This window comes from Centropristis striata, chromosome 10 (genome assembly GCF_030273125.1).
Source record: "Centropristis striata isolate RG_2023a ecotype Rhode Island chromosome 10, C.striata_1.0, whole genome shotgun sequence".
In the NCBI taxonomy this organism is placed as follows: domain Eukaryota; kingdom Metazoa; phylum Chordata; class Actinopteri; order Perciformes; family Serranidae; genus Centropristis; species Centropristis striata.
In genome coordinates this window covers 15,568,174-15,581,003 of record NC_081526.1, presented here as the reverse complement: position 1 = coordinate 15,581,003, position 12,830 = coordinate 15,568,174, and the positions used below count along the sequence as shown (strand labels likewise).

At 41.6% G+C, this 12,830-nt stretch overlaps 1 protein-coding gene across 9 annotated transcripts in view; it reads left to right on the top strand.

Annotated features, from left to right (window-relative positions):
- LOC131978744 (LIM domain only protein 7-like) overlaps positions 1-12,830 on the top strand; it is a 55,569-nt gene that overhangs the window by 37,213 nt on the left and 5,526 nt on the right. For 3 of the 9 annotated variants that reach the window (XM_059342480.1, XM_059342478.1, XM_059342485.1), the window contains 11 exons: positions 171-855; positions 1,331-1,651; positions 2,068-2,182; positions 3,593-3,754; positions 4,653-4,837; positions 4,931-4,994; positions 5,544-5,600; positions 7,615-7,640; positions 8,399-8,506; positions 9,674-9,751; positions 11,447-11,874. In XM_059342480.1, coding sequence (XP_059198463.1) covers positions 171-855; positions 1,331-1,651; positions 2,068-2,182; positions 3,593-3,754; positions 4,653-4,837; positions 4,931-4,994; positions 5,544-5,600; positions 7,615-7,640; positions 8,399-8,506; positions 9,674-9,751; positions 11,447-11,874 — 2,229 coding nt within the window. The remainder of the gene's footprint in view (positions 1-170; positions 856-1,330; positions 1,652-2,067; positions 2,183-3,592; positions 3,755-4,652; positions 4,838-4,930; positions 4,995-5,543; positions 5,601-7,614; positions 7,641-8,398; positions 8,507-9,673; positions 9,752-11,446; positions 11,875-12,830) is intronic. The other 6 variants (XM_059342479.1, XM_059342486.1, XM_059342488.1 and 3 more) reach the window with 4 other exon arrangements.

Genomic DNA, 12,830 nt, shown 5'->3' with positions numbered 1-12,830 from the left:
TTTTTCAACCTGTTCTCTTTTCGGTTTCCTTCCTGTCACTTGTCCCCTTCATCTTGCTAAATTGCATCCTTTTCCATCCTCGTCTTTGATTTCACCTATCACTGTCCCACTTTGTTTCACATTAACCTCTATACCCCAACCCCTTTTCTCCTCCTCTGTTCGGTCCACAGAGAAACTAAAGGAAGGAACAGCATCGGCAGCCGCCTCGGATCTCTGTCTTACCTGGACGACGAGGACGTATTTGATAAACCTGTCGTTTCCCCTCGTACCCGAACCCTTCCTGCCAGGAGCTACACTATTGACACTCCGTACTATTCCTCTGAACCTCCTGAGCCTCTGAAAGAGGACGAACCCCCTGCTGCCTCCCCAGCAACTGGCAGGGCCACTTCCCCTCCCACTTCACAGGAAGTTGACATTGTGGACAGTCCTGCAGGCAGCGACGCCACGACCACCATCACTCCCGCCAGCCAAGACTTTTCCCGCCGCTCCCGGTCTCCGGTGGCTGCACCGCCTCCTTTACGGAGGAGCCTGGTCCCAGAACGCACCGAACCAGTCAAGACAGAGAGGACCACCACCACCGTCTCCTCTTCTAGCTCCCTACAGAAGGTGCCCGAGCCAAGGCGCCCATTGTTGGGCAGACAGACTGAGGTGGGGGCCCCCTCCTCTGGTTCTCTGTACAAACAACAACCACAGCCCAGCTCAATGGAACCCAAGCCTCCCGTGGTGTCTCGGGTTTCCGCCTCCCTCCCCAGGAGCTACCAGAGATCGGATAGCGCACGTCTAACCTCAGTTGTCACGCCAAGGCCCTTCGGGACCCAGTCATCCCGCCTCAGCTCACTTCCCCGAGCCCATACAGTGAGTACTTCATAATTCTACAACTACATACAAATTACCATTGCAGCACAAGAGGCTAAAGGACATCTAGAGGGCAGGAGGAGAATGTGTTTGTTTGGCAGTAAGAAATATTAACTTGTTGGTTAGGTAAAATAGTGTTGCTTTGAGTGCATTAGTGTTACCCAAGTCTTATCTGATTACTGTGTGAATAATGGATGAAGCTACTGTTTTTATAATTCTAACTCAACAACCAGAGCTGCTATTTTCATCCTCCCTCACATTCATTACTGTTAAAGTGTTATCAGATCGGTTATTGACTCCCAGGTGAAGACACAACAACAGTTTGATACTAAATTAAAGAGTTGAGAACACATTTTACACTTGATTTAGCCCCCATTTTCAGATGCCCTTGAGATTTAAAGTTCATTTTACATTATCTTATGCTTAAGATCTAAAGTCTGCCTTCTTTGACAATCTGTCATTCTCCCCCGGACAGGTGGACGATGCCCAGAAGCGCGTCAACGGCGACGCTGCTGTTTCTAAGAAGTCATCCGTGCCAAGCCGCTATCACCAGTTCATGACCTCTGAGGACGAGATTCAGTCTCAGTCCAGCTCGGCCCACAGCAGTGAAGACGAGGAGGAGGAGGAAGAAGTAGACAAGACCACAACGAAGAGCATCACCTCCACTCAAAGTGTCTCACCTGTCCCTCCTCAGGTCAAGAGTGAAGCCCCAGTGAGTCCCGCTCCAGCCAAAGAAACCAGCCAGGTACTCAAGTTACCTTCTGCTGGTAAAACAGACGAGCTAGTGTACTCAAGGGTGTGTTTGTTACACTGATTTTATATAATACTGACAGCGTGATCAGTCACTGAATGTATTTTTAGCTTTGCTGTAAATAATTAGTGAACCCAAATGCGTCATTAAATTAAAATCGCTTCAACCTCTTTTCTTATGCAAAGATCGCTTAAAAATAATGGAGTGCTGCACTGAAGAAATGAAAGAATAGTAACAGGTTGGCATTTAATCAACAGCTATAAATGATTAATACAAGGCTTTCTTGCCAAAGCAGGCAAGCGTACACACACACACACACACACACACACACACAACCTGGCATGCTGATCTCCAGAGTGATGGAAAGTCAGGACCACATTTCTGCACCTAAAGCTGTTTTTAGTGTGTGCATGTGAATCATTGTTCATCTCTACTCACCTGTGTTGGTGTTCGGTTTCTAGGAGAACTACTGTGAGATGCGGATCAGCCTGAACCAAAAGCCCAACAGCAGCACGGACTTTGGCTTCCAGGCAGCCTGGGACTCGACGGGAGCTCGCGTCAAATCCATCCAGCCAGGTAACAACAGGGACCTCTGAGAGAAATACCTTCAAACAAATGGATTTAAATTTTATGGGTAGAGCTTTATTCACCTTCCAGGATCATGTGGGCTGGTCGGCCAAACTGGCAACTCCCAACATTCCCAGCATTAGAAAGAATAAAACAGATGAAATAGGATTTGGTTGTATCTCATTCGCACTAAATGTGACTGATGTATTCACAGATACAGTGCAGTGTAATATTGGAAATCAGTTGCCATGGCTCTGTTATATTTTACAGCCAGGTACTGCTGGATAGTTGTCAGCAGGTTTTTGAGTCCATTGCGGTGGTTATGCCAGACCTATGTAGGGCAGCATCTATCTGGGTCAGATCTGCTGGGCCTGAGCCTCTCTTCCACCTTTAAAGTATCTCATAGTAACATTGAACAACCCCTCCTATCAATACATTAACAGCAGCTTTGTCACACCAGTTTCAACCAACAGTGTACTTAATTTAGTCCGCTGTAGTCATGGTTTGCATCTTGCCAGCCTCGTCAAATCACCCATTGTGTTATTTTTCATTTAATTTTTTTTCTATAGTTAGAAGGGGCAACACACATTAATCACCAGTCCTATAAATGTGCTGGTGTTAGCGAGCTGCTGATTTGTCAGCTGCTTTCCTTTGGCAAAACGTTTAAAAATCAATGAAGTGACAGGCCAAGTCAAATAACATAAAACGCTAAGATGATAGCAAGAGTGCGTACAAGGCAATGCACAATTCATGCAAGCAGCAGAAAAGGCAAAGAATGAATGCAACAGTGCAATGACCTCATCAGTTCACCACATGCAGCCATGCAAACCAGTGTAGGGCAACATAACATAAATGTGCAATACTTTTATTAACCACTTTATGCATGCATTAGCCATGCAGAGCAATGAGATGTAAACTGAAACAAAAAGATTGATTTAACCTAATACAATTTTACCAATATATATTCAGTTTTGGTGTGAGAGTTAGTATCAGCATAGTATCTGTCACACAAAATGCATTATTAATAAGTACATACAATTATTTTATTTTTTTATTTAGATAGTACGCATTTTTATTTTATTAAAAAGAAACCTCAAAGTAAAGTCTCATTGTCAAAAAAAAAATGTAACAGTGGCTTTGTTGTTGTTTGTTTCTTGGCCTGGGAAGGTTTTTGTTGTTGATACAGTGTTGAATAATTTAACTGTGAATGCTATATGTGGAGTATTATAATGGTGTGAATGAAAAATGTAATAACATGTCTATCCGATATGATCAGGATGATTTCAGTGAAATTGCTAAAACAACCACTGCAGAAATATTCATCCTTGTGAAGGATAAGAAATGTCCCTGCACTAGTGGAAGTGGGTATTTTCCTTTCTTCTTCTTTCTGCTAATGAAATGTTGCTCTCTCTCGTGCAGGCAGTCCTGCAGAGATGTGCCAGCTTCAGGTCGGAGACGAGGTGCTGTCGGTGAACGGGCACCAGGTGGCAGAAATGAGCTACACAGACTGGAAGTCCCGCATGGAGGAGGCTCTGCAGGAGGGAAACCTGGTCATGGATATACGCCATCACGGCAAGAACAGTGAGTCATGTGAACTCTGTGTGTCCTGGTGTGTGTGTGTGTGTGTGTGTGTGTGTGTGTGTGTGTGTGTGTGTGTGTGTGTGTGTCTTTGTTTGCGTGAGATTCAATTGAACCACTTTAAGTGTTGCATTCCTGGACTGACAGTGCTGCTTATACTGCGTGTGTTGCTAAACAGTTTTGACACTTTAAATTGGTCCGTAAACTATTGTGAAATCATCCATGAATGATCCCATGACAGCTAAGTGGTGAAGGACCTGTAACTTTGTTTTCCCATCTGACAAGTGGAGACTGTTATTGGGTTGACTTAAGTGGTTTTTATGCCTACTTTTTTCCCCCTGTGTGTATCTTTCTTTCCTTTATTTCTCCTTTTATTTCTAGTGGTTGTTTCTTCTCGTTTTCTGCCTTTTCTGTCTCATCAGCATTGCCCTCTGTGGTGTTTTCCTTGTGGAGAACTAACCCAGCTCAGGGCCACGGTCCTCTTGAGTGTGCTGTTTTCACAGTGTTAGTATAACGGGCTTACTTATTCCAACTACGTCAGAGTCACCTTCCAGAAATAATAAACCACCATGAGTAGCTCACTTGAACTAACGCACGGTTCTTGTTAAAATAGTTGAGTGGAGCCCAGTGGTGGTGAGCCTGTTAGAAACACTGTGTGGGTTTATGAAAGCTTTATTAGGCTGCATGGCTGGGGAAGGTTTCTCTGTCACACCCATCTGCTCTCTATAATAACACCATAACAGCAACCTTGTCCCCTGCTTTATAGTGTCCTTCATGTAAATAGACAATATTGTGTCAAATGTTTGGTTTCACATACACACAGAACGACCACTGCACACACACAAGCACGGAAAACGTGGTCACACATCCTATTTTTTGCCATTGCATTGTCTGCATGCAGACTGGGACAGAGATCAACCTTCCCTGCCATTTAAAAGCCATAAGACCATCAATCTGACCAGTACGGATCATCCGATACTTCTAGGTTCCACTGACACAAATGCTGTCAGCTCCAGCCTGGATTTCACCTCAAGGGGTACCATGGAAAAGCTGCCGTCCAAAGAGGCCCCTGCCCACCCAGTCGTTGTAAGTGACCCAGAAGGACCCCGGGTTTGATCAAGATTTATTTCTGTATTGTGCCCCTTTAATGAGTGTACACCCTGCTATGTCTCCCTGCAGGATATGGCTTCAAACGGAGTTAATGGAGGTTACCGTGAGCAGTCGGTGACCATGAGGAACAAAGGTAAAGAGCAGAGCACACAATCAGAAAGGTTATGGAATTGATCCTGAAGACTATTTCTGTACTGAATGCAAAAATACACTTGTGGGGGCATCAGTCATTTTGTTGACTTAGTTTTGGGAGAAACATCTGTGCAAACACTGGACTATTATGAATAATATTGATGTAACAAATGACGTAATGGAACTATAATCTGAAACATATGCCTATCATGCCTCTTAAAGGGACAGGTCCACCAAAAATCAATAATACATTTTTTCTCTTACCTGTAGTTCTAATTATCAATCTAGATTGATAGTTTGCTTCTGCTGTAGAGATGTCTGCTGTCTGTCAAATACAGCCAATATCTCCAACACTCTGCAACTCACACTAAATCAATCCAGACTGATAAATAGTGCTACGGGTAAGAAAGAAAATGTACTTTTGTTTTTGGGTGAACTGTCCCTGAAGGCAACACTTGTGTTCGTCATGTATAAGTGATATAAGATGGTATATCCCCTGGTAAAACTTGTTTCTCTCCTCACTTTATCTTGTTTTCCATCTCTCATGTAGAGTCAGAACCCATATCTTTGAAAAACTTAAAACGGAGATCAGAGTTTTTTGAAAAAGGTAAAAGAAAATGAAAAAATTTGAAAAAGCACTGACCGAATCTGGGCGGGGTGGCTCTTTATAATAACTATGACTTCTGTGTAATCTGGTGGCTGGGTTCTCTGTGCTTTTGTCTCTGTAAATTCCTCAGATTCCCAAGGGATTTTTGCATGTTTCTCATCAGCCACAGCTTAATCTTAAATCAATAAGCTTACCTTTTATCAATTGATTATAAGCTGTTTGGCTTAAAATGGATTCCTTCATGGCTCTGTTCTGGTGCCGGAGCCTAACCTTTGTGCTGTGCCCCTTCCCTCCTTCAGGTGGCTCAGGGTCCAGTGTCAGTGCTCTGGTCTACCTCTGTGGTAAACAGGGTTGAGTGTGCAGTGACCTTCTCACCTTCGCTTGGTACATCCCGGGGCTCTGACATGCTTTCCAAACCAAGTCTAGTGATATCATGGGTCAAATTAAGGAATTGTCTCTTCATGAACCGTACAAACTTTTTTTTACCTTTATTAATTCTTAAGGGAAAATTCACCACCTGCAGTCAGTGTTGATAGTAAAGGTGGACCACTAAAGCAATACATTCCTAAGTGTGGCGTTCTGCTGCTTGCAGAGCTGTGCCAGCAGTGCCTACATGTACCAGAATGCATTGCATGAGCTACTGAGGCCAAGCCAAAACATAGTGTAACTGAGGGTTATTAGTTGCATCTATACTTATGCAGGTAATAAAATAAAAACACAACGCTCTTTACCTAACCAGGATGAACAAACACAGCAACAACTCTTTTCTAAACATTGTCAGCAGCAGTATATTATAGCTAGACCCCTTCCACTTTACTGTTCACAATAAACTTAAATTAACTCTGCAGTTTCCCAAGAGGCAGCTCACTAAAATAGCTTACAATAGCGATAGGTTGCGCTCATTGTCTGCCCTCTCGGCTCTGCTGGCCTTAGTTTTCTTTTCCAGTTTATCTTTGAGATCCTGAATAAGATCTCTGGCATGCTGATATTCATTCCAACAAAATGTCAATTTTTCCGAGAGGCATCTAAATCAAGCTCCCTGCCTACCCAGAGAAATCCAAGCTGATGCGGGCTGTAGTTCTTACTTGGCCCACATTACGTCACTGTCAGGTCAAATGACGGTGCTGGATGCAGGAAGAACAACAGATTTTGCAGCTTTCTCTGTCAATATAACAAACACTGAGGAATGTATTGCTTCAATTTAATATATTTACCATAAACACTGATTGGACGTCCGCTTAAAAGGGCTCAAATTTCTCTTTTAAGATGAAATACCATCAGATCATTTGCACAATATTTCATAACTTCTTGTTTTGTATTAAAGAAGAGACAAAAGAAAGAATAAAACAGATTAAAAAAAAAACCCATATTCAGCTCCAAAGGTTGGACAGCAGGTCAGAAACTCCACCAGCGTACCAACCACAAATACAAATCTTTGAATCCTGACGTGTTTGTGGTCTTTTTTTAAAGGTGTCCAGGTTTAACACATGGTTACACTTTTCACTTTGCTGCGCATGGATTTAAAAGCATTCCTGTTGCTCTCTTGGCATGCATGTATTGAACCGTATTAGCCTTTGAGACTGGCTGCGCTGTACTTGTGTGCATCTTAAGTGTGCATGCTGCTGATATGTGTGTGTTTTTCTTCCAGTTCCTTTTTTAAAATCTTGTTGTCCTCACAGTCAGTTTATTGATTTTCCCATTCAGAACTATTGGGCTGACATCCAATGTAAATGTCATCAACTGGGCGATCTTGAATTGAGAGAATCAATAAGTCTTAGTGGGTGAAATTTGACCTTTGTTGCTCGAGGCTTGTTGAAAACATCTATTACTGTGTGTGGTTTTAAATGTCCTTTTCAATGATGAATTGGCACTGGACTTAAAAACAAAGTTGACACTTTAATAAGCCTGTCAACTTTGTTTTTATAGACTATACAGCCTCGAGGTTAACTTTTATTCTATTGCTTAGCCCGAGCATGACAGAAGTATTTACTGGATTATTTTCTTTCTTTTCAAGGAGGATCAGAGACTGCAATGCCAGATGTGAGTAGTATTATCAGCTCATAAAGGGCAGTTTTTCTCTCTTTTGTTGTGTTTGCTATTGTAGCAGTACAACATCATTAAAACAAAGTCTAGACCCATAATAAGAACCTAACATGGACTAGTTTACTTCACTCTGCCTCTTAAACCTTTTAGTCACCTTAGTCACACTGATTTTTATGAAACCTGGTTGAAGTGTATAGTATGGGCAAAGCAACAACCCATTAACTTTTGGAGTAGATCCATATCCATTTTTCATTTTTGTTGTTATTATTGTTACATTGCGAGATTTGTACTGCATTCATGTGGTGCTGGAATAATCAGAAAAATGAGTTCTCCCAGTGGAAATATTCATGTACCAAGTCTGAACCCTGACATTACAAGATTGGGCATGGCTTGGTGAAGGTCAGAGTGCCATTCTACTTTATTAGTTAGTTTATATTCAGTATTAATAATAAGTAACTAGTAACTTAGCTTGAAAGTAAATGTAGTGCAGTAAACGTCCAACAGTTACCTCCAACATGTAGTGGAGTAAAATGTAAATATTCAAGTAAAGTAGGAGTACCTCAAAATTAAACTTAGCTCAGTACTAAAGTAAATGTACTTGGTAATAGAGAATACAGTAGAGTACTTCCAAAAAAGACTCACATTAAGCAGTTATCATCATCATCATCCAGTGCAGGTAACAAGAGCTAGTATACACCAGGTGTCTGAACAGTTTTCAAGCTTTCATTCTGCATGTCTGTCTTCTCTGTTTGCAGATACCTGTTCCTTCAATCACTCCGTCTTCCAGTCGCTGGTCTTGGGACCCAGAAGAGGAGCGCAAAAGACAAGAGAAATGGCAAAAGGAGCAGGAGCGCCTCCTACAGGTACATAAAGGCATGCTCATACGGCACTGACGTTATGTTAAAACACAAGTTACCAGTTATTAAGTACAGCTGGCTCAAAGTAAAGCAGGGTAATACATCAGCCATGTAATAAATAATACTTTCATGGAGGTTCCAATGATCAGTTTTTGTCCAAATTGTACCAGAGAGGTGCAGGAGTTTGCGGTGCTGTTTAATATGTATCTATGCAAGACAAATTTCTACTTCCTTGTGTTTTGCATTAAAGCTTTTTGTGATTCTGAGACAAGGATGATATTCCAATTTATACTGAATATACAGAGTGTACGGATGTATGGTCACAGTGAACAAAATACAAGAAACACCTCCCTGTTTAATGCATTTAATTAAGAAAAGAATTAACAACAACACCCACTGAAATTACCAAGAAGTTAATCAACACCTCTATAAGTCAGTTTCAACAAAAACTGAACTCACTCTGCAGGACTGTTGTTTTACACTGCATCAAATTCAGCCAGCTGTACCTAAAAACTGACAATTATAGCAATATATATATTTAATTTATAGAACTGAAAATTCCAATTGAGGCAAACCCCACAATCCATTTGATCTAAAATACCCATCTGGAAATCTGTCTGTGCACACCGTCTGACAATGAGACAAGGCACAGTGTTTGAAATGACAGGCTAGGAAGTCCTCACAATCAAAGCAGACTACTCCTAATAGGCTCAAAACAGGAAAAAAAAACTTTACAGAACACTCTGGCAGCTGAAAATAAAAGCATCTGTCGAGTATCCAACTTAAATGTAGTAGAAACCCCTGTCAAAACATTTTTCTGAGGGTCTATTTCTGGATGGAGATCAAAGGTGTCCAAGCAGAGCGCTGTAGCTGGGAAAGCTTGTTACTCCTCCAGTCTTTATTCCCTGTTGGATACACGGCCTGATTTCATGATGTGCCAGGGAGACTTCCTGCCCTGGGCAAGCTTCTCTAGGTTTATCAACTTTTCAGGATGGTTAGATAACTTGGAAATATCTGAACATAATACAGCTATTATATCTATTTGTGGGGTTTTGTTATAACCATTTCTTCTCATTGCACAATACGGTTTTATTTGTCTATGTGTGTGACTGTGTGCATGCATGTCTTTTAATTTGCATGACCTTTGACCGCCCCTTCCACCTTTTTATCCAGGAGAAATATAAGCGCGACCAGGAGAAGTTGCAGGAGGAGTGGTTAAAGGCTCAGCAGGAGGTTGCAGAACAACAAGAGGTAAAACATAAATAAATAAATAATAGTTTTTTGTATTATTTATGGCTTAATACCTGAAACAACTAAAGAGTATTAAAAGCATGCTCTGAGTACATACTCAGTTCTGATTGGCTGCCCATTAACTCCTGATAAAAGACACCAACTAGAAGTTCCACTTAAACTGTCTCTTCTAGATTAATGTGCCGTCTGGTAGTAACCATAGCAACAGGGACTCAGTCAAAACCTCTGTTTACAATTTATTGGAATTATTTTCAGCACTGAGGGGCGAATTCACAAAGAATGGATTGCGGGCCGCTGATAGCACCATGCAATCGCTGTCTGGCCTGTCATAAGGTCTGAGTCAAGATAAGATAAGCAAAGAAATCTTTATTGTCGATGTACAAGAACAATGAAGTGCCGTAGGAGCTCACAGAAATATCTACAATAAAGTGTAGGAAAAATGTATTTAGAAAATACTATGTACAAACAGTACAAGGTAAAAATAATATACAACCATACTGGGGGAAAAAATACTATAATACACACAAGAATATAATATAAATAGGTCTGAAAGTGACAGTGCTGCATGTATCTGGAGTACAAAGTAAGCAGTGTTGATATTATGTAATATGAGTATATTAGAACATGAAAAAACAGTATTGCACATGATTCACTTAAATTATTGTCCTAATTATATCACAGTGCAAACACGCCTATAAAGTTTGGAATCTGAGTGCAATTTGCCTCCTTTTTACACGTGATTGCAATTATCCAAGTGGCAGTATAAATGAGCTAAACTGTGGGTTGTGAGGGATGAAGCCCCTAATATACTCCCAATCTGACGCACACTTGGGCTGAGCTCATGCTGTTTTTGTTTTAATAGCTCAGACTCATCTTATTTAACCACAAAGACACAGTAAATGTGCCTTCAGAGATAAGAGAGATGCAAAATAAAGTGTTATATTTGTCTTTATAAATGCGCTTCATTTTGCTAATGCGCTAATAATTTCACTTTTACTGCATGTGGCTATTAGCTCTGGTATTTGTGAATTTAATTTTTTTTTGCAATGAGGCTCAATTGCATCGAAAGGGGCCGATTTTGCAATTTAGCGAACAACATTTTAATTGCAAGGACTATATGGGATGGTAACAGTTGCTCAAGGCATTAGTTAAACCCTCAGGTGTTACAAGGGAACTGAGTTGTGACTTGTGGAAAACTTTTTGATTGCAAAAAATATATTAATTAATCAAAAATTGTGTGTTTTTAAGTAAGCAGGTTAATGCCCTTCGAGGTATCCATAATCAAAAATTAATTGACTAAGCTGAAGCAATTAAGCCTTACATATCCAAAAAGCTTTTATAGGGTTGTTGATTAAAATTGCTATAATTATGCAGCAGTTATGTGGCTAGGAGCTGGTATTTCCAGCTATTAAAGCACACATTTACTTCACATAAAAGACAGGGAGAGGGAGAGCATGGCTGGATTTTCTGTAAAAGTATTTCCAGCTCATAGTTTTGCAACAAAAACTCCCTTTTGATTGGGATTTCCAAACACTTGCTGGTTTGTCACCTGAGAGGAGGACAAAAGTTCCTCCACTGTTGTTGCACTTCCTCCTGGAGGTGGAAAAAAGGTCAGATTACTTAATGTCATCATGTGTTAATGTGTTAATAACAAAGTGTTGCTTCCTCTTTCCTGTCCTTCCTTATCGCTGGCAGCCTGAGAGCCTGGAGGTGAACAGCCACAGCATCAGCCCACACTCACCCCTCTCTCCCATCAGCCAGCCCACCTCTTCTCTGTGGGAAGAGGAAGAGACAAAGAGGAAGGAGGAGCAGGAGCGCCAGAGGCAGGCGGAGGAGCAAGAGCGCCAGAGGCAGGCCAGGGAGCAGGAGCGCCAAAGGCAGGCCGAGGAGAGGAGGAAGAGGGAGGAGGAGGAGCGGGAGCTGCAGCGTCTCCAGGAGGAGAGACAGAGGAGGGAGAGACAGGAGGAGGAGGAGAAGAAGAGAAAGGAGGAGGAGGAGCTCAGATGGCAGAGAAGGAGAGAGGAGGAGAGAGAGGAGGAGAGGAGGCGGCAGGAAGCCGCAGAGCAGCAGCGCAGAGAGCGTGAGAGAGCCTTGGAGCAGCAGCAGCAGCAGCAGCAGCAGTGGTTAGTAGAGACGCTGCTCCTCCTACTACACTCAGTTTACTCACATCTCCCTCGTCTGTCTGTCATGTTCATAATAATACATTTAAAGGCATACTATGCAGGATTTTTGGAAAATGAAAAGTATATATGTATAGTCGTACAATATAATCCCTCAATCATCACTTATAACCCACAAGAAGTTTGTTGCAGTGTCTTTATCAGCAAAGACTCTTCCCTTTTCCTGCCTTTTCTTTTTTTGTTTTTATTTTGCTGTGTTCAGGACATTACTGGCTCCCTTTTTGGGATGAAGCTACACAAACAGCAAACATAGCACCAAAAAAATGCAAATATAGCAAGGCGTGATGCCAGTTGGACGACGCTCGTTCCAGAAACAAGAGTGAATGTGGTTTTCTTTCAAGTTTGAATGTTGCATTCACAAACAGTAAGCAAAAAATAAATCCTGCATAACATGCCTTCAAGCGGATAACATAACCTGCTTTATCGTCTGTGTTCATTAACATAAGTGCAACTAATGTGTGTGCATGTGCTTTGTCCTCCACCTTTGTGTTGTAACCCTCGCTCCCACCTCTCCCTGCACACTAACCTTCACCAAAGGGCTGGTGGCTCCCATGGCTTCCAGTCGTCACTGTCCTTAACAGACAGGTTAGTAGGGGAGGGATTGTGTTTGCATTCATCAAGCGGAATCTGCATAATGCCTCCTTCTGTTCCTTCTGTAAGACATAACAACAAGGCCTTTCATTGATTACAATATATAATCGGCTGGATAGGTTGTATTAATATTGATGAGCAGTACTTTATACAAACCAATAATAAATGGTATTTGTTAGCATATGGAAGTGTTTATCAATGCATTTGCATGCAACTATAAATTCTCCTGTTTGCAGCCTTCTGTAATATTCCAAATTTGCAAGTGCAACCACTATGTATGTCTGGATATAGTATAGTATAGTATAGTA